Genomic DNA, 27,419 nt, shown 5'->3' on the forward strand with positions numbered 1-27,419 from the left:
TGCCTCTGTGGATCCAGTGAGACTGAAGGTCTCAGTGGGTCTTTTTAGGTCGACAGTTCCGAAGCACTAGAACAGAACAGATTATTAACCCCACATCCTCCTAGTGCAGGTATTAGCCAGAATCAAAGATGTCAAAATATGTTTGTGCCAGATGCATAAGCCAATGAATAAGTCATGCCTATGAATAATGCAGGTAGGTAAGAAAGAACTGTAACTACACGCATGTTGAGTTACTCCAATGGGCTCAGTAGAAGAAGCTGGGGCGCTGGACACGGAGAGACCACTCAGTGAAGGACCAGTGGGGCCGCGTCGGCATGACGACGGCTACGAAGGGAAACACAGGAACAGTATGAATGAGAGAATTGTCCGTAAAGATGGAAGTTGGGGATTGAAGTCAGCTCAAGGACACAATTTGATGTTGTCCGAGTACACACACTCTTTCTCTGAGCTTCTCTCATGAAACCTTTCTTAGACTTTTGTCACCGAGGTTAACCGAGGTTGACTTTTGTCAACCTCGGTTACATTGAACCACCATTTTTCTTCAACTTGATTCTTGGCTTTAGTCTGGAAATGCAGTACATCAGAAGCCAGATGTTATGGTTTGGGTGTAAAGGCTTGTGAAAGAGCATGCAGTGGCCATAGCATAAAAATTGGAACATCCGGGCCAATCCGGGCCAATATACACACAATTTTTTAATAGACTGCTGCATGAATTAATGGCGATGGCCGACTTTGCCAAAAACCCTCCTTATTCTATGAAATTACTGTTTACAACATCTTTCCTACACCTTGTATCCTGACAGTCTACTTAACAACAGTATTTCAGAAACAGTATATTCTTCCCATGAAGGTTTTCATATTTTCCCAGTGAATATATGGAGCAGTGTGGGAAAAGCCAATCCCAGACGAGGACTTAAAGCTGCAGCTCATAGCTTTTGTTCATGATATAACACCTCAATTCTTCACTGAGACAGCACTGCATGTAGCCAAAGCAAATGAAAGATTTTATGCCCAAATGAGAAAGCCAAGCAAGGACCCCAGCTCTGTTTAAGTGAAGCTGCAGTGGAGAAGTTCCAAGTCTGTGCTACTGGGTCAAGACCAGGGCAGCAAACCCTGGGATGAGACCCACAGACACACACACACACACAGACACGCACACACAGACACACACACACACTGTCAAAAATGAATAATGGACCAGCTTAATGAGCTCACTATGTCATAACAGAGAGAAAAGTGACACATTACTAAAATGTCACAATGGCAACAGCAAGCTAAATCAATATGAGATAGAAAAGTGGCTGACTCCATGCCAAACTTTATAAACACGCTTCTCATGTCCTATCAGCACATGCCATGTGCTGAGCAGGCCAATATTAAAACTGTCTCATTAGAAATATGTCTGACTGAATGAGGAGAGGGGAAGGGAGAGGAGGAGGGCAATACTTGATAGTAGAAGATAGATGGGAGGAGAATGTGAGGAAAGAAGAGAACAAACAATGAGAAGGAAAACAGAAGGGATGAGAGAAGGGAAGGAGAGAAAAGTACAATCATCGATAGTAGGGAAATCTATAGAAGGATAGAGGAAAGGATAGAATATTCAATAAGAAAGCAAAGGAACAAAGGCAAACAGAAGATATTTAAGAGAAAGGAAGTAATGAAGAAAAAAACAGGAGAGGGAGACTGCATAAGGAAACAGGCTAGCAGAGGAGTGGAGAGAGGGAGACTGCAAGAGGAAACAGGCTAGCAGAGGAGCGGAGAGAGGGAGACTGCAGGAGGAAACAGGCTAGCAGAGGAGCGGAGAGAGGGAGACTGCAGGAGGAAACAGGCTAGCAGAGGAGCGGAGAGAGGGAGACTGCAGGAGGAAACAGGCTAGCAGAGGAGCGGAGAGAGGGAGACTGCAGGAGGAAACAGGCTAGCAGAGGAGTGGAGAGAGGGAGACTGCAGGAGGAAACAGGCTAGCAGAGGAGTGGAGAGAGGGAGACTGCAGGAGGAAACAGGCTAGCAGAGGAGTGGAGAGAGGGAGACTGCAGGAGGAAACAGGCTAGCAGAGGAGCGGAGAGAGGGAGACTGCAGGAGGAAACAGGCTAGCAGAGGAGCGGAGAGAGGGAGACTGCAGGAGGAAACAGGCTAGCAGAGGAGCGGAGAGAGGGAGACTGCAGGAGGAAACAGGCTAGCAGAGGAGTGGAGAGAGGGAGACTGCAGGAGGAAACAGGCTAGCAGAGGAGTGGAGAGAGGGAGACTGCAGGAGGAAACAGGCTAGCAGAGGAGTGGAGAGAGGGAGACTGCAGGAGGAAACAGGCTAGCAGAGGAGCGGAGAGAGGGAGACTGCAGGAGGAAACAGGCTAGCAGAGGAGCGGAGAGAGGGAGACTGCAGGAGGAAACAGGCTAGCAGAGGAGTGGAGAGAGGGAGACTGCAGGAGGAAACAGGCTAGCAGAGGAGTGGAGAGAGGGAGACTGCAGGAGGAAACAGGCTAGCAGAGGAGTGGAGAGAGGGAGACTGCATGAGGACACAGGCTAGCAGAGGAGTGGAGAGAGGGAGACTGCAGGAGGAAACAGGCTAGCAGAGGAGCGGAGAGAGGGAGACTGCAGGAGGAAACAGGCTAGCAGAGGAGCGGAGAGAGGGAGACTGCAGGAGGAAACAGGCTAGCAGAGGAGTGGAGAGAGGGAGACTGCATGAGGACACAGGCTAGCAGAGGAGCGGAGAGAGGGAGACTGAGAAGAGGAGGGTTCTCTTCCAATTCAGAGGGCTGAATGAACAGACGTCACTCCAGGGTAGCATCAGAGTGCCTCTGACACAGGCAGGATTAGAGAGGGATGGAGGGGTGGAGGGGTGGGGGGGTGGGGGGATGGGGGGGCTGGGTTCCGATAGCTGGCAGTTACAGCCCGTCTGTCTCTGTGAGTTCCAGCTTATGTCACTGCTGGAGTCATAGACTTGGACAGGCCCCACTACAATGTCCTCGGTCTAAGTATGAAACATCCTGCGCATGAAAAAGACATTGGCCAAAGAACATATTGAAAGCTGAGAGAAGGAGAGAGGGGAAGGGAAGAGATGTAAAAAAAAAAAAAACATTTCAGTGAAACGGCTGAGATCATCGACAGAGCCCTTTTTGATGACATCTGATGCAACATTTCAGCTATGCCCTTCCAAACAAACGCTGTGCCAATTCTGCCAGTTATTTTAAGCAAGTGACCACACACACACAACACTATCTGTGAACACTGGCTCAGTGGACTGTGATACACATGCCATGTAGTCTGATAGTGTATAACCTTGCCTTCACTATTCCCCAATCCTCTCTCTCAACACTTTTGAACATTGGAAAGTCAAATGACTACCACACTACATTGTGTACAAAAACAAGAACAAAACTATTTGAGCAGACTGCTCGTACTGCTCTGCGTACAGTACTTGCAACAAAACTCAGCGGCCTTCAGTTGTATCAGTAAACAGATTTAGTTTGCTCTACAGTCCTTACTGCCTGTGAGTACATCCCTGTCAGTGTATTGTGTGGGTATAGTGTGTGAGTGTAGTGTGTGGCAGGGGTAAGTGGAAGCAAACCTTTCCATGAACCCTGTTTTCTCTGCAGGGATACTAAGCCTCAGCTGAGGCTGCAGGTCGGGTCTGCGGTCCTCCCGGCCCTTCATTGGCTCACTGCCTCCCAGCAGCATCCTCCACAAGCTGCTGTTGCATCTCTCTCTTCCCGTCTCTGTGTCTCCGTCTCCCTGTGTCTCCGTCTCCCTGTGTCTCCCTCTCTCTCTCTCTCTCTCCAGGGTGAAGTCCCTCGTCCAAATATCTTAAGTGAAATAAATCATCCTAATCCAGACACATCTTATGTACTTGTGTGTTTTATTGCAGTGATGGGAAGTTGTGGATTTGATCTTAACTGCAACGACATACATTTAAGATGTTCATAAGTGCTTTGATGCTGGACACATAGATCTATAATCATCTTGGTGATGGTGAGTTATTATATACGGTGATTAAAATACATTTTGGGGTGAGTAGGTCTTTTTAACACTGTTAGTCAGGGGTTAAAGATCACAGAGTTACTCTAATGTGCTTCAACTGGCCAGGAACATTAGGAGCTCCATGAGAAACACAAAATTATGGAGTTACACGCCCCTTCGTCTATAGGTCTGGAAATAATGGCTGACAAATGCCTTCTTCATCATTACAGTAGGGCGGTTACGTCATCGGCGTTTATGAGACACAAATGACAGGAGCAGATAGGACAACTTCAAGCATCCCAAAGCTGGGTTCATTCCAAGTCAATAACTATATTATTTTAGTTCCTCTTCATGTGACAGCTACTGTAGCATATTACAGTAATTACAACTATACCAACAAAAAAAGTCTAACCAAATATCCAAAGTACAGTACTTCATGGTATAAAAATAAGTTACAGATCTGACAAAAAAAAAATATTTACAAGAATGTCTGCAAAATATAGGCAGTCAATTTACAGTACTTGAAAGCATTGGTTTACACAATAGTGTACAAAAGACCGACTTGTAAAATCATTGAAGAATTCACATATTTTTCCTTTTCCCCCAAGTTTGTATATAAAACATTCATTGGGGTTTATTGGCGTTAGAAAGGATGAGCCACTGGGAGGGAGGCGACGATGAGGGGGGGGGGGGATGTTGAAATATGTAGGAAAGAGCGGGAAAAAAAAATCCCTTCCTCCAAAGCCCGTTTCTCGGTCGCTCGTCTTCGGAGGGAGAGAGCGAGGCATGAGGGTGGTCTCCTTCCTCTGCCGTCCGCGCGCCACTCAGAGACTGAACAAGAGAAAGAACACCTGGTCAGTCTGGGTATCGGGAACAAGACCGGGTCAGGCTCACTTCCTGTCTGCAGGAGCCAATCACACGTCATGAAGGTGCTGCTCTGTTGCACAACCTCCACAACAGGGGAGTGGTTAATGGGGTTACAAGGGGGATGTGAGCACCCTGGTGGGAGTAGGGGGAGTGATTCAGAGGGAGACCCTGATCTTACCTCCGTTTCAGCCGCTTCTGTGGCAGTGCTCTGAGGAGACATAATAAAGAGTGTTTGTAAAGACAGTGTGTGTGTGTGTGCGTGTGCGTGCGAGTCTGTGTGTACACAGTAGGTCCATGTGCAGCTAACATCACCTAGCCCGTGTCGAGCCAACAGAGGACGTTGCACGCCATATATCTCCTGTGTTATTATGTTATTTCAGGAACGTTGTTCCTCTTTGGGTATTCATTTTCAGTCTTTTACGGCGTGCCATAAAGCATCATCAGGTCTATTTTTCCACTACCTTTCACTCTGTGTGGGAGTGTACAGCTCGTCAGCATTGAGCTGAGATGATAGCAATGATTCTCGGTTCTTACGAGGAATGTCGACGGCCAGTACCCCAGAAGGTACAGGTTTGTGCTTCCTACCTGTATCTGTTAAGACTCCCAATATGAGAGAATGAGTCCTGCTGTCCTACTAGCCTTATTAACAAGGCCCCAAACTGACTGACACTCAGTCACATTCAGTATTTTTATATTATTTCATTTTATTGTATGACATAATAATATGTATTATAATAATATGTAATATTATATTGTATAGCTCTGCCAGTATTTTGTTGTACATTTTATCTTGTTTATTATGTTTACTGTATGCACCTGCCCACCAAAGTAAATTCCTTGTTTGTGACCACTTACATTTACATTTAGTCATTTAGCAGACGCTCTTATCCAGAGCGACTTACAGTAAGTACAGGGACATTCCCCCGAAGCAAGTAGGGTGAAGTGCCTTGCCCAAGGACACAACGTCATCTTGCACGGCCGGGAATCAAACTGGCAACCTTCTGATTACAAGCCCGCTTCCCGAACCGCTCTGCCACCTGACTCCCTCCCACTTGTCGATTAAACACTATTCTGATTCTGTGAGGGGAGGGAGACTTTAGCGACACATTAAACTAAACTGTCTGCACAGGACGGCAGAGACGATGTGCATTTTGGTCCAACCGGAACCCTTCAGGCTGATGCCAGCGTGCAGTCTCACGGCCACATCGTCCCAGCAACAGGGGTCCCGTACCTTCTAGCCAATCGGAGTGGAGAGCTCGCCTAGCTGCGGCCAATGGCGTCTACGCTGACGTGAACGTGGCACAGTACGAGAGGGCCTACCTCTTCAGATCCAGATAGGAACTGGCAGTTTCAGAAAGAATTGCTCTTTTTCTTTTGTGGGGCAGGGTGGGCAGGGTGGGCAGGGGAGGGGGGGTGACATTATGTTTTCTTGGTGTGCCATTTGGAATCGTTCTTTTGAAGCCCGGGGTTGTGGAGAGGAGGAGAGACCTACTGCCCCCTGCTGGGGAGGGGCTGCACAGACCAGACAGCTGGAAGTGAAGCCCACTTAAACAGAGTGCTGTGGCAACAGAGGCACTTTGTGGGGGGTGTGTGTGTGTGTACACACGCATGCACACACAAACTAGGGGTGTTTGTTAAGGTGAATGTAGGATGATGAAAATAGAGAGAGAGAGAGAGAGAGAAAGAGTGAGAGAGAGTGAAAGAGAGAGAAAGAGAGAGAAAGAGAGTGAGAGTGTGTATGTGTTTTGTCGTGTGGCCCTCCCAGTGCTGGGGTCTGGTTGTGGAGGAGGGGGGGTAGTGGGGGTGGGGCACAATCTCACCTGTAAATGTTGGGGTCCAGAAGCACAGCAGTGTCCTGAGGCAGTGCTGACAAGTGCACCACTTTGGTCTTGAGCTGTGAGCGCTCAGTCTCATTCACCCACACGTCAGGCAGACTGTGGAGTTGGCACACACACACACACACACACGGTCAGGGTATGGGCTCTAACCAGAGTGATAGATGGATTAAAGGGGAGGGGGAGGAGAGGGAGATGGACAAAGAGAGTCATTGAGCCCAGTGAACATGTTAACACCTTCCTCTGAACACGGAGTACATTTCCATAAGCAACACGGCCATGGGGGTTAAACACAGCCACTGGGATTTGAACAGCCTCGGGATGTGTGGGGGACATGCGTGCACACAGGACAAGGTGTCCTTTTCTCCTAATGTGGGAAGTTATCAAGGTAACCTCTGTACAGCACAGTTGATGTTCAACTTCAACAGATAAAGGGGGATTATAAATAGGCCACTTAAGCATCCGACAGTAGGATCAAGGAGATGGACCTGCGAATGTGTGCGTCATAGGTGTGCGCGCGGGAATTCCTTCGGTTTAGTCTTTTGTATCCCACATTCAGAACACACAATTCATTTCAAACAATCTCGCTTTTTAAGGGGAGCAGGAATGCATGGAAGTTGTTAGTCCAGCAAGACGGGTACACACACACACACACACACACACGCTGGGTGTTTGCATCAAACTGTACTGCAGCATGATCTCAGTGCAACACAACAGAGTGTGTGTGTGTGTGCTGTAGTGTGCTGAGGTAGGGTGCAGAGGCTGAAACAAAGAGCTTTGAGTCGGCTGCAGCCTCCCCCCCACACACACACACACACACACACTCTCTCCCTCCGTCACCATGTGCGTCATCGCAGGAGCCCCCAGAGATACCCGTCCAGGCCCGTCACACACACACACACACACTCAGGAGGGCGGCAGCCAGCCAGCCAAATCACTCACTCACACGCCTAGTCAGCCCATTCACTGGGACTGTGCACAGGTAGCAATTCACACACTGTATATTCAGAGCTGCATGCGTGCAGAGATGGGGAACAAAAGATGGAAGGGGTTCTGTGAAAGAGGGGATGGGGAGAGAGAGACAGAGACAGATAGATATAGCGCGAGAGAGAGAAATGAGAGCTATAGCAAGAGAGAGAGAGAGAGAGAGAGAAATGAGAGCTATAGCAAGAGAGAGAGAGAGAGAGAGAGAGAGAAATGAGAGCTAAAGCAAGAGAGAGAGAGAGAGAAATGAGAGCTAAAGCAAAGAGAGAGAAAGAGAGAGAGAGAGAGATGAGCGATAGCTAGATAGACACAGGGGAAAGTTAATGAATAACAATACATACAGTATCTCCAGCATGTTATATCGCGTTTGTGGTCTTGATAATTATTTTGATTGTTTGATCAAGCAGTCAAAATAGACTGTTCAAATGGTTTAAGTACCAAACAAAAAATAGATACCCTAACCCTAAACTAACTTATGACAAGGAGTTTGTCGGTTAGGGAGCTCGCTGAACTAGTTAACTTTGCTAGCTAGCAATAGCTATCTGATAGCAACTTGGAAAAGCCTATTCCGACATGCAGCCAATTCTGCAGTACACTACAATTCTCCCACTGCACAACTTTTCGAACCCACCGTTGCACATCTCCCAGAAACTACACTACTATAAAGTTGACATGTGGTTTATCGTAGACAGTATTAGTTTATGATCAACTACACTACGACCTGCAACGCACTCGCAGGCTTATATACACCTAAAGCAGAACCAGCACCTTTCATGGTACTAGGACACAGAAGGAAAGAGGCAGGGAGGCACGCGGATGACGATAAACAGCCTCGTCTTCAGTCTTCAACGTTTGTGTTACAGATGAGAAATGTTCTTACACAAGGCAGCCCAAGTGAAGGAATGGAAGCCGTTGAGCATTAAACATAGTAAACACTGACAACACACACATACACGTGGACACACACACACACACACACTCCAGAGCCAGTGTAAACATGTCTCGTGGAACATGTTGCGGGGCTGATAAGCTATTAAACCCTGATGGATGGGCAACACCCAGGAGTGCCATTCTGGGAGGCCACGATGTCACAGGATGTTTCTCTCTCCCTCCCTCTCTTTCTGCCTCGCTCACATACCGCTCAAGGCCTTGTCAAATGTGACAACATTCGTACATATTTCGTTTCTTCAAGAAGTTCAGAGAATTAAATGCAACACAAACAATGTGTGCTCCAAACTTGACAGCAAAAAAATAAAAAATATAGAAATACATTTTATTTTCCACAAGAGACACTTGTTTGGCTTTGTTTTTTATGACCCAGAAATTTATATTCTCAATGAGGCCCTCGCAGGAAGAAATAGTGCTGGTTGCTGCCAAACCAAAACACATTCCCCTAGCCAGGATTGATGGCCATCACCACAATAAGAGCTCCCAATAGTGCTTGCAGCAAAACACCCTTATAGACTTGCAGTATGATCCAGACTTCAGAATAAAAGCCCTCAGTGGAAACATCAAATATTTCCTCATACTGTATAGCTTACAATACCAACTGTAGAATACTGTAAAGAGACTTCTGCGAATGGGTCAGCATTGCTCCTTTGTTGGCTGGGTAGGATAACATGAATAATCAGAACAGGGGAATGTTCACAATATAACATTCATTAGACAAGTTATTACTGGAGACACTGGCCTTTCATACAATGTTTATCATTCCTAAATATGGAGGAGGATGGACGAGACGTATGTGTGTGTGTGTCTGTGAAACAAATACATTCTCCAGCACCCAAAACAAAGAGGTGGATGTAGGTTGGCGCCACCAGGAATATTGTCCTCAGTCCAGAATGTTCCGGTCCAGAGCAGCATCCTAATGAGAGTTACTCATTACCCCAAATGGAGTTAATGAGTGTCAGAGTGGGAATAATCTGCGTCGGCCTGTAATGAACATGACTGGCCTCACTGGTTGGACACGCGAGCTTGGCTTGGAAACACACACACGCACCTACTCAAACATACATAGGAACCTTGACTTTACATACACCTGTGAATGTATGCGTGCACACACACACACACACACACACACACACACACACACACACACACACACACACACACACACACACACACACACACACACACACACACACACACACACACACACACACACACACACACACACACACACACACACACACACACACACACACACACACACACACACACACACACACACACACACACACACACACACACACACACACACACACACACACACACACACACACACACACACACACACACACACACACACACACACACACACACACACACACACACACACACACACACACACACACACACACACACACACACACACACACACACACACACACACACACACACACACACACACACACACACACACACACACACACACACACACACACACACACACACACACACACACACACACACGTTTGATCCACCAGGTTTTATTGATGGATCACCTTGGACTGTCGGAAGATTATGCAGATATAATATCACCGCCCTCCGACGTTCGAGCGATCAGTGAAAGTCCTCCCCCTACATAGATTGGCAGTGCTTCTTAATACTAAATACCACAGCGCTCGGAACTGCTCAGCAAATTTATGACTCAATATCGCGTCACTGACTCTCTGGCATGAATGGAGTGGAGAATCTCTCTCTCTTCCATTATCTCCGTCTTCTCTGTCAACCTTGCCATCTCTCTATGCTATTCCATTTCTCTCATTCTCCATTTCTCTCCAATTCCATATCCCTTTCAGTTTCCCCATCTCTCTCTCTCGTCCGCTTCCTCTCTCCTACTCTGTCTCCCTTCCCATCTCTATCTTAGTCTCTCTCCCTTCATTTCCTCATGATTGCGACTAACCTGAGGAGTTGTTCCTGGTCACTGCCCTCCATTTCTCTCTATGTGCGGTTCACCTCCCACATGTGGGAAGAGGTCATTGTGCGGAGGAGAGAGTTAAAGGGACAGGGGTGGGGGGTAGGTGAAGTGTGTGTGTGTAGGGGGGGGTACTGTATGTTCATCCGAAGCTGTCAGCAGCAATCTCCCTCACATTGCATCCTCCCTCCCTGTTTCCACACTACATTTACATTTAGTCATTTAGCAGACGCTCTTATCCAGAGCGACATACAGTTAGTACAGGGACATTCCCCCCGAGGCAAGTAGGGTGAAGTGCCTTGCTCAAGGACACAACGTCGTTCGGCACGGCCGGGAATCGAACCAACAACCTTCTGATTAATAGCCCGAATCCAGTGAAATTCTACATAATGACAACCAACTATGTAGACAAAAATAGACTTAGTGGCCAAACAAGACAATAATGATTCTCTTATCCGCTGTAGCCAAGTCATTCAGTTAGCCAAAGCTTGCCCCATGTCGATATCCATGATCACTTTAATCTGCAAAGGCTCATGGGTATTTGAGGGACGTCCTGTTAACCCCACAGCTCTGTAGCGGTTCATAGAGAAGGCGGGGCATTGACGAAGAAGGCGGGGCATAGAGAAGAAGGCGGAGCATACTTACATGTCCTCAGGGGTCCAATGGAGAAGAACCTTAACTTTCCCAGTGCCCTCCTTCCTCCTGGCCAGCACCTGGGAGAGGAGGACAAAAGAGGAAAGGAGGAGAGGAAATGAGGAGAGGAAAGGAGGAGGATAAGAGGGGAGGAGTTAGAAGAGTCTCCAGACTAGTCAGACAGACGGAATGGGAGTTGTTTATCTTTTGAAGCATTCTCTGGGGGGGTACATGTGACGTACATCATGTAAACTGTGGCACATCTTTAATCAGACCACCACGTCCACAACAGTGGACAATCAATACAATAACGGGAACACAAGCTGAATGCGATAAGACCGTACAAATGGGAACACCACAGGAATCCGAGTGAGTCGATCGCTCGCCACGTACTGTGGCACAAACGGAACATTCCGGACACAATCCAGAGATGTCAGAGAGGTATCAACGCTGTACTGCCAAGAAGTAGCTTTTGGCACAGCTCACATTCCTGCGGACCAGAGACACACGCAGAAGTCTAGCTAGTGAGCAATCACCCAGGACAGGCAGACACAGCAAGACCAACAAACGCCCTTCATCCAGGGAAATTTGTTTTGGATACAGAGGACTCTTTGGTCCATCGTCCTTGTTCAAGTTCCCTTCGCACACGACATTCTTGTGTATGGGGTTCCACGATGTTTGATGAAGTGTAGCTTAATGCCTTCATCAAGAACAATTGAGAGATGGCCAAATGACAGCTCCAATAAGTCTCTACTGGATGTCAGCACAGTCCACAGGCTCAAAGGGCAGCGACAGACAGTGACCGTGAAAGAATTCTAGCGCCTGGTTGGCCAACAGTCTTTCATACAACTATTGGTCTACAGTATCCTACTGCGTCGGTTTAGAGTAAAGCAGCCAGGAATTCACACAAATATTGTCTGTGGGGAGACGGGAGGCATGAAAAATAACCAGGATCCTCAAAAATAGTCACAGATACAAACTCTTGCGTCAATCGTTTTTTTTTTTTATAGCGCTGTCTATTTTTAGGGGTTGTGAATGAGCTCACACGTGAAGAACTTCTACTGCGCACACGAACATCTCTGCTGATTCCTTCGACTCTGGGGACTGGCTGTGGCATTCATGGAAACTAGTTTAAGGACAGGAGGGAGGGAGGGAGGGAGGGAGGGAGGGGAAAGAGAGGGACCAAAAATATCTCTCTCTTTCCATCTCCCCCCTTCCTGCTCTACTCTCTTCTGCTAAACATTTCAGGTTCTTCCGTCTCTCATTGAACAGACGAGCTCACCTTCTGGCTCGCTTCCGCCGCCGCCAGCTCCCGGTCTTCCTGTTTAACCATCTCCATGCAACCATCTCCTCTGCCCCCACGTCACCGCTGAGTGATGGGGGAAGCTTGCGTTAAGCCATCTTGCATCCTCTGTGTACGTCATCCAGCAGACACAAGTCCCCACACTACTGCCAGTTCACACACACACACACACACACACACACACACACACACACACACACACACACACACACACACACACACACACACACACACACACACACACACACACACACACACACACACACACACACACACACACACACACACACACACACACACACACACACACACACACACACACACACACACACACACACACACACACACACACACACCTTTTGAGGTGAGGTTGAGTTATGGCTGACTGGCTGGCTGGCTTGGGGACTATTCGGAGAGAGCGAGGTGGCACGCTTCAGAGAGCACCCCGTGCCAGGGAACACAGGATGCCAGCCAGGCTGGGCGCTGAGTAGGCGGAGGGGGAATCTCAGCTTCATCACTGGGCAGGCCTGCTAGCAGGCCCGGCGGCTCCACTGAGGAGGAGGAGGAGTATCCAGCCAGCTCGCTGCTCTAACCCGCAATATTGATCCCCAGCGGTCATCTGCAACTTAGATGAGGATTTGCTCAACTTTCCGTGGTGGGCAAAGAGATCCTAACAGGGTTCCACCCCACCGCCCGCCTCCTTCTCAAGGCAGTAACTCTGTTACAAGTTCCCACTAAAGGTTTCCCTCATCACATTTCCCACTCAAGTCGATAAATTCACACAACTCCTTTCTCCTCCCGACGCCTGGCTCCCTCTGGCTCTTCCTCAGACTCCCGTGTTTGGTTTGGGTCAGGGTCCTTCCAGAAGCGAGAGCTGGATGAGAGCCTGTCTCCACGGTGTCCCTCTCCCAGTGTTTGGCTACTGCAGCAGCATGCGCACACACACACACACACACACAGGGTCGAGGGGGAAGGCGGTGGTCTTTTTTCGGCCACGTCCAAAAACAACAGCAACCCCCCCCCCCCTTCCATGGATGTCAGAGCCCCCTGCAGGGACTCTGCACGCTGCCAGCTGCTTTATTGCCCTTTTAATTAAAGAGGCATGGGAGTTAGTCCCTGGCCCGGGGCTAGCACAGGCAGCAACCAGGTTAATACTCATTAACCAGGCCGCTCTTAAAGGGGCAACGGCCACTTACAGACAGGAGAGAAGTGGGAGACTCGGTTTTGTTGTTGTTGTTGTTTGTGTGCAGGTGCAGCCGTGCGAGTTTCAGCTCGTCTTGGTACAGAGGAACCATCTTTGGATTTGACCTAGGATCTGGGCTGCGTCTGACAGAGAAGCACAGCTCCCAGGGGCGGTGGGGGAGGGAGGGGTCATCGGGGAAGGAGGAGGCGAGTGAAAACGAACAAGAACAAGAGAGCAAGTGAGAGAGAAAGAAAAAAGGCAGTTGAGAGAATAAAAAAAAAAGAAAAAAAGGAGGGTGAGAGAGGAAAGAAAGAGATATGACCAGGGTTCCAAAACAGCGCAGTGAAAAATGCAGGGCCAGAGACGGGAGAGAGGGGTTACTAAATCTGGGTGCCTGTCTGGTGTCAGGGGGTCAAGCTGTGAATGACGCAGTTTGGCGCAATAACAACAATATCCCACCATAAACACTGCTGAGGAGACCAGGCGAGTCAGGAAGCCCACTGGCCGACCTCCACAGGACCCCCACCTCCCCTCCTCCTCTCCCTGGGCATGTCTGGAGGAGGTCTGGGGAGCGACACCGTCTCCCCCACCCCCCTCTGGTGGCTGGAGGATCATTATGAGGAGGGGGAGTGGGCTCTTTCTGTCATCCTCTCTGATCAACAGGACGTCCAATCCTCCCTCCTGACCCCCCCCCCCCAAACTCGGTCTCTGTCCAAGCATGCGGTTACCTCTCTTAACCTCTTCCCAAGCTTAATCTTCATTTTTCCTTTTCTTTAGTCTCCCTTTTAAAATTCTCGGCCTGTGGTTGGTTGAGAGGTTGCCAGGAACAGAGCAGTGAGGAGCTGAAGACAGAGCAGGAATGATAGTGGTGCTGATAGCACGGGCACGTAGCCTCAACGTAACCGTGGGCCATTCCAGTCTCTGGGAAGGGTTCCAGCCTAGGGCAGGGCTACTACTACAACATAAGTTTGACGGCGTAAGGAACAGTTGTAGTCGTGCTCTTCTTCGAGCGTGCGTGAGTAGATCAGAGGAGAGCATGGGATTCAACACTGTGCGTTTGTATGCGTCACACAGATGACGATGCTATGGCCGCTCTGAGGAGAGCCCATCTGCACTGACGGCTCATGAGTCACCATCGCGAGTCTGACGACACACACACACACACACACACACACACACACACACACACACACACACACACACACACACACACACACACACACACACACACACACACACACACACACACACACACACACACACACACACACACACACACACACACACACACACACACACACACACACACACACACACACACACACACACACTCTCTCTCTCTCTGGCCTGGCCTCTTTACCTGGCAGAGAGCAGAAGAGGTCCTCTCCCTAGAATGACCCTTTAGTCCTCCCTTTCCTAAACACTTCCTCACTACTGCATGTGTGTGTCTACATCCAAAAAGTGAGTTCCACCAGGGGGCAGAACCGAGGGGGGGGGTTCACGCCAGCGAGCAGACCCCCTGGCACGGCACCCAGGCAGGCACAGAGACGGCCCTCCAGCCTGGCTCTGCCACAGGGGCCAGGAGAGTCTTCACACACCCAACAGAGTGCAGACCGCCGTCCTGCCACGCTGATGAACAAGGTGGCCGGCGACGAGAGCAGAGGCACTGGTGACAGGTGTAGGACTGTGGTACTGAGACAGAGAGAGAACGTGAGGGCGTGTGTGTAGTGATGTGGCACAGCTGACTATGACCTTTCTTCTGCTTTTAAGGAAGACTGTAAGCCCCTGTCGCCCACTCCCTTAGTTCAGTAAGTAGGAGGCACAGTGCCCTCTAGTGGAGCAATAAGCCCCTGACGGTCATTCACAAAACTGGCATTCAACCCTCACATGCTGCTCTCTGTGTCTCTGAGGCTAGACCTGACCACCATAGAACCACAGAAATCTAGAAGAGAACCACAGTATAGAAAGGGCTGTGTTCACGACTGATGTAGTGACTGAACGGAGGGTCAGGCCTAACACACGCATGTCTAGAACTCGTTAATTCTATACTGTGCGCAGGACACAAAAGCAACCCGTCACAAACCAGGGAGAGAGAAAAAAATAATCAAGCTTTGGGGCATTCTTAAGGTTCACTTGAAGTGCATTCAGAAAATCAAAAACCGCAAGCTGACTCCCTAGCACCCCCTGGTGTCCAAAACCGAGAAGGACAGCGACCACGACAACAACTCCAACCCTAACCCTCGGCAGGAGAGGAGAGGGTGTTTGTGTGAGTCCTGGTGACCCAGAACAGGACTGGGAGGTAAGTGCTACTGTGTGAGGACGCAGAAAGGGGGTTAAAAAACAGAACTCACGCTGCTGTGAAACACGATGCTGTGGCCGTTTCCCACGGTCTCGATGTGGGTTGCCAGGTTGAGGCAGATCGCTCGGTGGCGGATGGCGTCCATCGTCTGGGCGTCAAAGAAGTCGTGGGGCCTCGCTGGTGGGAGAGGAGAAACTGGGATGAGAAAAGACATGAGACCAATGAGAAACACAACGCAAACTGTACAAGCAACACACACAAACACAACACCAGAATGATTGAAAATACAATATGGCATATTTACCCAAATACATCTAGATGTTCAATATGGAATGAGTACAATTAAAAGCACAACGGTCAACTCGGCTTGTTTTTCCCCCTTCTCTCTCTCACACACTATTTCAACTCCCTTCCAGTGCAGTCAGAAGTGACAAGTTAGGATGTGACACTGCCATGTCTTAATAAAAACCCTGTATTGATATTTCTTAGAAAACCCACCCAAGCTGAAAATAAATGCCGTGTCTGGAAACGGGAGGCTAGCCATGCTTCAGAGCGTTCCGGAACATGCTTCAGAGGGTTCCGGAACCAGACAAGGCCTTTACAACTTCCCAAGACTCCCTCTCAGAATACCTGAGAGCGCTCAGTGTGCTGACAGTGTTCAGGCTGGCCCTGCCGTAAGGGAGGGAGCGGACGACCTGAACACGAGTGCTGAGCTGCGTGAAACTAACACTGACGACAGTTCGCAGTTGTTTTGCAAAACGGTGGAAGAATCTGCTTCCAAAACAGCCCCAGGGACACGCTGTCAGTCCGGCTCTGTGTGAGTCTGAGGTGTGTGTGTGTGTGAGAGAGAGTCCAAGGTGTGTGTGTGTGTGTGTGTGTGAGAGAGTCCAAGGTGTGTGTGTGTGTGTGTCTCCTAAGTCTTTTACCCGTTCCACCTACAGGAACTCGGCAGTTGTGAGTATGAAAAAAAAATATTAAAAAATGTATCTAGTGACATGCCCACCTGCACCTCACACTAACACACAGTGCATATTCACAGCAGGAGGGGCAAAGCATAGTGTGTAGTTAGGCCAGTAGGAGGAGAACAAACACTACAGTCTGTTCTACCATCATGCACGTGTGTGTGTGTTTGTTAGGGCTGCTCATCATAACCACATTACTCTGGTCAATATTTAGTCAGGTGGCTGAGCGGTTAGGGAAGCGGGCTAGTAATCTGAAGGTTGCCAGTTCGATTCCCGGCTGTGCCAAATGACGTTGTGTCCTTGGGCAAGGCACTTCACCCTACTTGCCTCGGGGGGAATGTCCCTGTACTTACTGTAAGTCGCTCTGGATAAGAGCGTCTGCTAAATGACTAAATGTAAATGTAAATTTAGATCACAATTATTTAACGCGATAACTTTGAAAATGTCATACATTTCTTGAATATTTTTTTTACTGTGGATTTTCAAATAACTAACCACAACCTGGCTGAGGGAGTTTGGGCTTTTAGAGGGGCAAAACCCAAAGGGAAAGGGTGCACTGGATTTACAACAAAATCTCCCAATTATCTTGTTTTCATAAATCATTGGAAGCCAAAATAAAAATGGAAAATGTAATTGAATGAATTGCCCATCCCTAGTGTGTTTGTGAGTGTGTGTGTGTGTACCTACGTAAAGACCGCCTGCGCTTGTTCTTCAACTTCTTCCTCTTGCTGAGACCAGCTTTGGATGGTGACTCCTCCTTCAGCTTCGCCTGATTGGCCAGCTTGGAGGCGCTCTGTTGGCTGAAGTGGGTAGGCACGTGGCGCGCTAGCCCCCCCTGGGAGGCAAAACTAGCATTGCAGCCACCCACCACACACTGTGGAGCAAAACAGGGAAAACGGTTCAAAAATGTTACAATAGCCCAGGTAAGGTTGAGTAAAAAAACATTTCAGGTTTAGACATTACTACAGGAGGGAAGGGCTTACATCTAAAGAAGACAATTCTTGGAAAACACTTGTGAGCTAACAGTCGTGACATAGTTGTATCATTTCACCCTTTTAAAGATGACTGAAATACACAACATAAAACTAATTTGGAAATGATCCCCAAGCTAGTGCAGAATACAGTTGGTCTGTTGTGAACCACAATCAGCACAATGACACCTTGCCACATTGCAATTTGCACTATTTGTATCTTTTGTACTATTTGTATTTTTTGTACTATCTGAATTTTTGGATTGTAAATTATGGTTACTTTATATTTTATTTTTATTCTAAATTAGCTAGACTGTTACTTTTGTATAGTTAGACCACATATTTAAGTTTTAAGATTCCTATGTTTAATGTATGCACCTTCCTGCCAAAGTAAATTCCTTGTCTGTGCAAACTTTTATGGCGATTAAAACCCTTTCTGATTCTGAAGGGGAGAGGCTGTGGTGGCTTGCGTGTGTCTAACCTTGAAAGGCTTGTCTCCACTGTGAGTGAGCATGTGTCTCTGCAGCCAGCTCTGACTGGTAGATGGAGTGTTGTACACCTTGCAGCCTTTCCATAGACACACAAACACCTGCAGAAGATAAACGGGATCATTAGAAGATGGCCACCCACCCACACAGGACACATTGGGCAGAGAGAGAGAGAGAGAGAGAGAGACAGACAGAGAGAGAGACAGAGAGAGAGACAGAGAGAGAGACAGAGAGAGAGACAGAGAGAGAGACAGAGAGAGAGAGAGACAGAGAGAGAGAGAGACAGAGAGAGAGAGAGACAGAGAGACAGAGAGAGACAGAGAGCGACAGAGAGACAGAGAGAGAGAGAGAGAGAGAGAGAGACAGAGAGAGAGAGAGAGACAGAGAGAGAGACAGAGAGAGAGAGAGAGACAGAGAGAGAGACAGAGAGAGAGAGAGAGAGAGAGAGAGAGAGAGAGAGAGAGAGAGAGAGAGAGAGAGAGAGAGAGAGGATACACACACACACACACACAGACACAGACATGTATGTAAGGTCATATAGCACCAACCCCTCCTCTCTGTCCGTCGACATGAATGCCTCTGATGTGTTCAGCCAGGTCGGGACTGCAGCTGAAAGTCTCCAGACAAAGGTCCCAGCAACAGCTGTAGGCCATGGCCTTGGCAGAGGAGGAGGAGGATGTAGCGCTGCCCTGGCCGTTCATCATGGCAGGAGTGGAACGACCACTGGACACTGTGCTTTCCATGTCCATCATCGTACTGCTGATGCTAAGAAACGAAGAGAAACCGGATTAATACTCTGTAGTATTGTCTGATTCGTCTGACAGGGCGAGAGCTGGGTTGGTGGAGCATGAGCACCTGCCCAATCTCATCGCGCGCCGTCATGACGAAAAGTAACAAGATTAGCTACATTAGCTGACTACCGACAGAACCAACCTGTCCTCGGAATCCATCCGACTCAGGGGTTCTCCATCCGAGGATGACATCTCAACGCTGGTCCGTCTCTTGTTTCCAAGCTCCATGCTTCGGGTCCCGCTCTTCTCCTCTGCGCCGTCATTGCTAGCCGCTTTGCTTTTCATACAATCGCTAATCGAGGACTGGCTTTCATCTCCTTGTTCTAGTTTCATTTCCTTTACAGCATTGTCTACAGTGGCATCGCAGTCTGCTGGACTATGCTGCTCTAATATTTTGTTATCTTCCTTGTCAAATTCAGGCACCAGCTGCTCTTCGTCTTCGCAGCCTGTTGTTGCAGCCACTGCCATCACCAAGGCCTCCTCTGCGGGTTTTACCTCCCCGGCCATTCCATCAGCTTCCTCCGTTTTCATCTCTACGATATTGGCCGGTTCCTCCGGCGACGTTTGTAGGCCTGTTTTATCGCCCTCTTTGGTCTCCCCGTCTAGCCGTTTATTGCTTTTCTCATCCTGCACGGCGCTTTCTTCGGTAGATATTGTAGCCATCTTTATTCGTAATAACCAATTAGCAGTACTTTAGTGTACAAAACAACGTCGAATGTCTTAGTAGCCTAGTGGTGGGGGGCTGGGCCAAAGCGATATCCAAAGTCTCTGGTTGGATAAAGGAGGCTAGGGGCGGAGATTTTCCTGAAGTGGTGTTTTTCCCCCCATCACCAGATTCCACGTGTTTCCAAAATAGTTGGCTTTACTTCAAAACCTGCTACTACTACGAACAAAAAGTATTGGGTTTTTAAATATAGATATGAATATAGATACTTACAGATACTTGAATGTTAATTTAATTGGGGGAATTTGTGTTGGCTATGTCAGATATGACCAATGTATAGATGGACAATTCAATATATTAACGTGTGTATTAAATGAAAACATACAGTAAAACATCGCGATATAATAATTTCAAATAGTTGCCTACATCCCAATTTGCATACAGAATTTGCTATACTTAATGTCCACGTGGGAGCGCCAACATTCCATGTCGGTAAATATCCAGAAAAGCCTCAGTAAATATGACCATGGCACCGTTTCAATAGTAGCCACATGCCAATAGGATAGGTTTAATAGAATTACAGGATATTCAGCAGTGCTGCACTGGTGCTTTGAATGTTCCAATGTCGGAATTTTGATTGGGCTGGAAGGGAGCAGTTAAATATTTATCAAATATTTTTTCTAGTCACTGTGACGGGCTGTCAACCCGGCGACATCCAAATATTTTAATTTTAACTCAATTTGAGCATACGCCTATGTATGTTTTTATCTTAATGAATGCATATACGCATCATGTCGGTTATTAAACACCACTGACGAAAACACTTAAGAACAGCAACATTTATTTAACATGATATAAAACAGATGGTATATGAACATTTGCATATCAACACTAGTAGCCAAGATGCAGCTTCCCATATTCTTGTACCGTGTACAGTATATACACAATGAACTTCTGGTAATTACATTTTGTACACAAAAACTTTCCTGGATGAACAAAACGTTCTTATTGCTTTATGTGCTATTCCTTTTTTTTTTTTTTTTCAGTTCCAGGAACCAACTCGTCTTAAAATATAACCAAACTCTGAAAACTTTTTTTCTCCTTTCATTTAATCTTAAATATATCTCTCTCAGCATTAGAAAAAAATTAAGCATCTCTTAAGCCAAAACATTCACGTATGTGTCGGCTAACAGTGCAACAAGACTGCAGAGAATCCGACATATAAATAATTACAACCCAGAAAAAATATTACAAATCTCATCATCTGCAGCAATAAAGTGGCACCTTCTTGAATTATAAATCAACTCTTTTTCATACAGTATATATAAGCTAGACTTTCTTTGAAATAGAAAACAGGAACGTTTTTTAATTTTTTACAGAATTATTGAAATATGCAGTTATGTGAAGGAAAAGATTAAAAACCGAACTTAAAAAACATGAATTTGAAAAAATCCAAGAGGAACTGAAAAGATGCCAGGGGAATGATAAAACCATTGTGGAACATCGGTTACAACAAATAAACCATTGTTTGCATGAGTCAGCCATCACTGAGGGGAAGGTCCTTCCGGGTGGTGGTGGCATGAACAGGAGCCTTAAAACCGCACGGGGGGGGTCAATCAATCCATCAGCTCCAACAACAGAACTTCGGCCTGTATTCAAAATCCAAACTCAAAACCGAACACTGTAAATAACAGCGATGCAACTCTTCTAACATCAACAGTATGAATGCCTTGCAGTCTGATCATTGTAATGGAGGAAGGGGCAGGCAGGATGGGGGGGTCCAGAGGTGGGCATGGTCACAGGAAGTGTCATCTTGACAATAGGATGTGACATCACAGTGAAGCCAAATTCATGAGGTGAAGCCCAGACGATCTGTCCATCTGTCGGGCTCTGTCTACGAGTTGTGCTGATGTCCTAAGGAGAGGTGGTGGTGGGGTTGAGTGGACATATTCCTTCCCTTACTTCCCTGCCTGTGTCCCTCACGTATAGGTCTTCACTGAAGCCAGAGCCTGGGCTGGAGACAGAGTAGAGAGAGACAGTTAGTCAGAATGAGTTCCCCCTGAAACAGACCTCAGCCCTGGGTAACGGCAGGCCTGACACCAGGCTACACCCCTGAGATCCGGCAGGAAATGGTTTATACAAAGCGACGTACAGAGATGGAGAAAAAACTAAAGACAAAAAGAGAGAGTGACAGAGAGAGAGAAAGAGAGAGACACACAGAGAGAGAGAGACAGACAGGAGGGCTCTTACTGGTCTACTACACACACATGAAGTGGGACCCATCAGTGAGCTGGGGGTGTGTGGGTGTGTTAGGAGAAGAGGAGCTTGGGAGCTGGGGTGGAGATGAGGACGAGAGGCTTTGCACTGCAAACAACATCACACAACGTAAACAAAAACACACACACACACAGTGAGTCAACACACAAACAAACACACAAAAAAACCCCAGCAATGAAACCTGTAAACTAATATCGCGATGAAATCACAATATTAGACTGTTGGGATGAAACAAATAAGTTGAATGAACGAAGCAGGACAGGGGGAGAAAGAAACCAAAAAAAAGTTTTGAATAGCTAAGATAAGCAGATGCTAGATAAGGGACTGCGACAGCCATCTTTGTTCTCTGTAGTTCCTCGTGGTGTCTGCTTCCCAGCGGGGTGCACAGACAAGGCGTGCCTACCTGCCACCAGCTTGCTCCGTTTGGAGGCCTCGGCAGCCAGCTCGTACGACATGTTGATCAACTTGTCCTGCTCCTGGGCCGGGCTGTCCTCCTCGCCACCCTCCTCCCGACTCAGCTCTCCAGGGAGCGCGTTCTGCATGCTGCAGGGCCACAAGAGGGAGCCGTTGGACCGCAAAAAACGGACATGTCGGGGAGACACTAAGGCACAAGCTCTCCGCCACACACATCATCAGTTTGGTAGATGTGACACACACGACACAGACCCCCCCTAGTGAAACACAATCACCCCAGGACAAACACCAAGTATCGTTCCAGAATCAAATCCAGAGGCCTGACATTTAGAATGTAAATGCCAGCGTCTGAGGGTGGCCAAGACAGGCCGTCTGTGCACATCTAAGACACTGATCTGCATGAAAAAAGCGAGGCGGGCGTCTGGTTCAGAGGCAAGCTGTGTTTTGCCCTCCCTCCCTCCCTCCCTCCCTCCCTCCCTCCCTCCCTCCCTCCCTCCCTCCCTCCCTCCCTCCCTCCCTCCCTCCCTCCCTCCCTCCCTCCCTCCCTCCCAACACAGGCCTCTGGAGGAACAAAGTGAGTCTGGAGGCTCCGTCAGGAGTGATGGATGCTGGATGGCCGTCTGGTGAGGAGATAGGGAGCGAGTCTGACTGTGAGAGGCTGCCCTTTGTCACGCCAGCACAAGCCGGTTGGGAGACCTTCTGTACTGATCTGCCGTGCGTCTCTGTGTGCGTCCCTCTGCGTGTGTCTACCTGTTTCTAGCGATGAGGGCTTTGATGCGATCCACCTTCTTCTGTTTATCCGCCTCTTCCTGTGGGCTGAGGGCGGCCTCAGGCTCGGCCTCCACGTAGCGCTCGGGGATCAGGACCTTGTCTGGCACAGACAGCTGGGGAGGACATGATCGGGGGAGAGGAGGACAAAGCTCAGTGGTAGAGCATCGGACTGCAGATCAAGAGTTCTCAGGTTAAAATCCTCCCTGTGCGTCACATTGGATAAAAACGTCTGCTAAATGAATATATTACATTATGACACAGCAGAGAGGGGGGCTCGTGTGCATAGTATGAATGCTCCTGGCTTCTACCTTGACGCTGTCCAACCCCTCTGTCGTCCAACCCCTCTGTCGTCCAACCCCTCTGTCGTCCAACCCCTCTGTCGTCCAACCCCTCTGTCGTCCAACCCCTCTGTCGTCCAACCCCTCTGTCGTCCAACCCCTCTGTCGTCCTACCCCTCTGTCGTCCTACCCCTCTGTCGTCCTACTCCTCTGTCATCCAACCCCTCTGTCGTCCTACCCCTCTGCCATCCTACCTCTCGGTCCATGTTGAAGTGGTCCGCCTGCCCAGCCTCTTTGAGGCGTGCGATCTCCTCGGCCGGCGTCTCATGGTCCCTCCCTGCCTCCTGTCGCCGCATCGACGCCTCCAGAGCCTCGATGTCGCTGCTCATTACTTCCTCCCTCCGCCTGCTGTGGGCCTGCACACACACACACATTTCATCATTTAGCAGACACTATTATCCAATGTGATGTATGAACAGTGCTTATGGTTGGTGCAGCAGATGATCAAGGACCTGAAATGCAGTATTATAGTGGTTAGTGCCAAGTAACTGTGTGACAATAGAATCATCTATCATACACAGCATGGCGCACAGCACTACAGAGTCCACTGCAGTGCTGTGCTATGGATTAAGAACACACAAACAAGTCTATAAAACGGAAGATAAGTATTTGTAAACCGTTTTTCAAAAGGTTTAAAAAAAGATTTAAAAAAAAGTTGCAAATATGTTTTCAACCTTTCAAAACCTTAAAAAAAAAAAATAATAATAAAAAAAAAAAACATTTTTAAGTACTGATACCAGAAAAATCTACTTAGGGGTCCCTCCATGGTGAAGGAGGGGTTGAGTGTGCGTGAGCGCGATGCAGCGTGCGCATGTTGTTACCTGCATGCTGCGGAAGGGGTTCTCCTTGGTGAAGGAGGGGCTGCGTGAGGGGCTGCGTGAGGGGGACGGGGCGTCCTGCTGCGCCCCTAACCCCCCCCGGAGGTTGAGCCCCTTCTTCTTTTCCCGCAGCGCCCCCTGCTGGTGCCGACGGATCCTCTCCAGCTGCTCCTCCACGCTCATCCTGGAGCGGCTGCTCTCCGCCGCACACAGCTGCTCCACCGCGCTGCGAGGACGCTCCTGCACACACACGCACGCGCACACACAGTTAAATGCATTTCTTACGCACACACACAGGCACATTCCTCTCACACAGACACATTGTGGACTGACTAGTATTATTAACACAGTCATCTGCACACCCATGAGTGCACCCAGAGAGACCAGGGAGATGGATCCAGCTCTCCCTGGGTGAGTCCCCCCCCCCCCCCACACACACACACACACACACACAGTCAGTCAGGGAGCAGCCCAGCCAGGGTGGGGTTCCTGAAGGGAGGACCCTCACCGTCCTGGGGTCAGGCTTCTTGCTCTTCCTCAGGGTGACGTAGGAGGCGATGGTGGAGGACTCCGGCATGGGGGATTTGGTCCTGGGGGGAACTATTCCAACTGGGTAAGACATTCCTGGAGAGAGAGAGGGGGGGGGGGGGGGGGGTGAGAGGCACATCAGGTGCTGTATTTTGCCGATTTATGGCTGGGTAACCTGGCCTCTCGCAGTTGAGGAGGCTCCTGCTGTCGGTACTAACCTAGCGTGTGTGTATGTGTGTGTGTACTGTGTGCTTGTGTGTGTGTACTGTGTGCATGTGTGTGTACTGTGTGCATGTGTGTGTGTGTACTGTGTGCATGTGTGTGTGTGTACTGTGTGCATGTGTGTGTGTGTACTGTGTGCATGTGTACTGTGTGCATGTGTGTACCTTTGATGCCCGAGGGGTCTCTCTCAGAAGTGTGTTCAGAACGGTCCTCTCCGCTCTCGTCCACCTCAGTCACAGTGGTGAGCTCAGGCTCGCTCTTATACAGACGGTAGTCTGGGCCCTGCTGGGACCAGGTCAGAGGTCAGCTCACACGTCACCGGAACACAGAGCTAAACACACACACACACCAACCTAAACACACTTACGAACCTAGACACGCATGCACGCACGCACCCACCAACCTAAAAACCATACACACACAGACCTAAACACACACACACAAATCTAAAACACACACAATAATACAGCAACACATGCAGAGAGACACAGAGTGTAACTGGTCATTAGCAAAGGGCTGCAGAGGTTTGAAACTGGACACCAAACAAAGAGTGAGTCCAATAAAATGAAGTAGAAGAGTCTGGTGCAAACATGACGCAACAGTCAGGGAGAAGCTTCAACAGAAACCACAACAATCTCCAAAACTAAACAACTGATCTGCACCACAAATAAATACTCCAAAACAGTCCAAAAGAACAGAACGGGAGGAGGAAGGTTCAGCCGAGCAGAAATGATGAGGACTTATGGAGACGGAAAAAATCCAACGGAAATCAAACTGAATGGTGTAGGGGAGGGGCGATGATGAGCGATGATGACGTTGTGGGGTGGTCAGAGGTCAGGGATGGGGGGAGGGGGGCGGAGTCAACAGCTTACGCTGTGCGCTGCGTTCCTCGGGCCGGCCTTCCTGTCCTCGGGCCGGTGAGGCGTGGTGCGGACGCCGGCGGGGGAGGGGAGGGGGGGCACGGCGGGGGGGTTAGGGTCGTAGGACTGGGGCAGGGGCGGCCGCGGGGGCACCGAGTCCTGGAGGTCACAGGAGGGGGGGGTGGGGGAGGGGAGAGTGACACAGGTGCCTGCCCACCCTCATGGGCAAGCAGCTGGCCTGGTCAGGACCAGCTCTGTAGGGGTCAGAGGTCAACCCTGGGAGAGGTCACTGGACTTCCTCCCCTTTCACACAGCGCAGGACCGAGCAGTCTGCCACAGGCCTCACACACACACACACACACACACGTCACTTCAAGCCCCACGGCCTTGTCAGACACAGTGGGTTCCAGAGAAGCTCTCTCTCTCACCAGAAACCGGACTCTCACAGATACATTTATAGATTAACAACAAACTTTGTTTTACGTGGCGTGTCTTGTTTTATTAAAAGTATTTAAAAAGGAAATTCCAGTGGGCGCCACAGCCCTGACGGCAGCGCTGCACGCGGAGGTGCGGCGGCCTCACCTCGCTCTTGTGTTTGCTGGAGAAGTGTGACGAGCCGTCCGTGCTGCGCTGGGCCCTGTTCTTACTGAGGGCCTCCACCACATCCTGGATCCTCCACAGCTCGCGCTGGATGTGGACGTGCTGCTGGCTGGGCGGCTCTGTCTGCACACACACACACACACACACACACATAAACATGCACGCACACGCAAACGTAATGACCTCATACGCCGAGAGACTGTTAACATTTGATGTCAGGCTCCAGGGCTAACAACGCGAGTGGGGCAGTTACTGAAGGAGGGAAAGAAACTGCTTGGTTGACAAGAGAGAGAGTAATGGGCCTGTTCAGGTGTGCAGTGGGGCTGCATCTGAACATGCTCCCCTCTCAGAGACATTAGGCCTGTGTGCAGAGGCTGAGAGAGAGGGAGAGGCGGGGGGAGAGAGAGAGAGGAGGAAAGAAGAAGCGGTTGAAATGAGATAGAGGAGGTAAAAGAAAGACAGAGCCAGGGAGACACGCACCAGATAATGATGCCTTCACTGTTGACGGCAGGCCTGTGTGAAGGGCACAGAGGGTGCATCTTTCTGTGCCTTGTCCTCTATTCCTCCCTCTCTCTCATTTGCTCTCTTCTCCTCCCTCTCCTTCTCTCCCTCTCCTATTCCTTTCTCTCTCCCTCTCCCCTCTCTTTCTCTCCCTCTCCTACAGTCTTGCCTGAATTCCTAGCAGGAATAATAAAGGCATATGAAGAGGAGGTTTTTCTTCACCTTGATGAAAGAGAAGAAAC

The 27,419-nt window shown here is 48.9% G+C and overlaps 2 protein-coding genes across 12 annotated transcripts in view; both read right to left on the reverse strand.

Moving 5' to 3' along the window:
• Positions 1-3,846: 3,846 nt before the first annotated feature.
• LOC136942000 (zinc finger protein aebp2-like) lies at positions 3,847-19,852 on the reverse strand. Of its 2 annotated transcripts, none has more exons than XM_067234716.1 (9): positions 19,327-19,852; positions 18,942-19,158; positions 18,387-18,494; positions 17,622-17,808; positions 16,025-16,149; positions 11,200-11,267; positions 6,639-6,752; positions 4,997-5,026; positions 3,847-4,782 (listed from the first exon to the last, which is right to left on the reverse strand). In XM_067234716.1, the coding sequence occupies exons 1-9, from the start codon at positions 19,845-19,847 to the stop codon at positions 4,776-4,778; spliced, it is 1,377 nt and encodes a 458-aa protein (XP_067090817.1). In that variant the 5' UTR covers positions 19,848-19,852; the 3' UTR covers positions 3,847-4,775. The 2 variants fall into 2 exon arrangements, with proteins under 2 accessions (XP_067090817.1, XP_067090816.1); XM_067234715.1 differs by having other exon boundaries at positions 16,025-16,167.
• Positions 19,853-20,672: 820 nt separating this feature from the next.
• Positions 20,673-27,419, reverse strand: part of LOC136941953 (pleckstrin homology domain-containing family A member 5-like) — a 70,657-nt gene continuing 63,910 nt past the window's right edge. For 9 of the 10 annotated variants that reach the window (XM_067234646.1, XM_067234647.1, XM_067234645.1 and 6 more), the window contains 9 exons: positions 26,659-26,799; positions 25,381-25,498; positions 24,975-25,090; positions 24,470-24,706; positions 23,843-24,004; positions 23,290-23,423; positions 22,529-22,668; positions 22,099-22,212; positions 20,673-21,862 (listed from right to left, as the gene is read on the reverse strand). In XM_067234646.1, the coding sequence (XP_067090747.1) occupies positions 22,106-22,212; positions 22,529-22,668; positions 23,290-23,423; positions 23,843-24,004; positions 24,470-24,706; positions 24,975-25,090; positions 25,381-25,498; positions 26,659-26,799 (1,155 nt within the window). In that variant the 3' untranslated portion in view covers positions 20,673-21,862; positions 22,099-22,105. The remainder of the gene's footprint in view (positions 21,863-22,098; positions 22,213-22,528; positions 22,669-23,289; positions 23,424-23,842; positions 24,005-24,469; positions 24,707-24,974; positions 25,091-25,380; positions 25,499-26,658; positions 26,800-27,419) is intronic. The other variant, XM_067234641.1, reaches the window with a different exon arrangement.

Source organism: Osmerus mordax, chromosome 4, assembly GCF_038355195.1.
Source record: "Osmerus mordax isolate fOsmMor3 chromosome 4, fOsmMor3.pri, whole genome shotgun sequence".
Lineage (NCBI taxonomy): Eukaryota > Metazoa > Chordata > Actinopteri > Osmeriformes > Osmeridae > Osmerus > Osmerus mordax.

Excerpts from the sequence above, each read along its gene's own strand:
- LOC136942000 (XM_067234715.1), bottom strand. The coding sequence starts at position 19,847 with ATGGCTACAATATCTACCGAAGAAAGCGCCGTGCAGGATGAGAAAAGC. Across the intron at positions 11,268-16,024 it reads GCATCGTGTTTCACAGCAGC|GTGCTGGCCAGGAGGAAGGA; the intron begins GTGAGTTCTGTT and ends CTCCTCTCCCAG. Across the intron at positions 5,027-6,638 it reads CTGGACCCCAACATTTACAG|AGCACTGCCACAGAAGCGGC; the intron begins GTGAGATTGTGC and ends ATGTCTCCTCAG.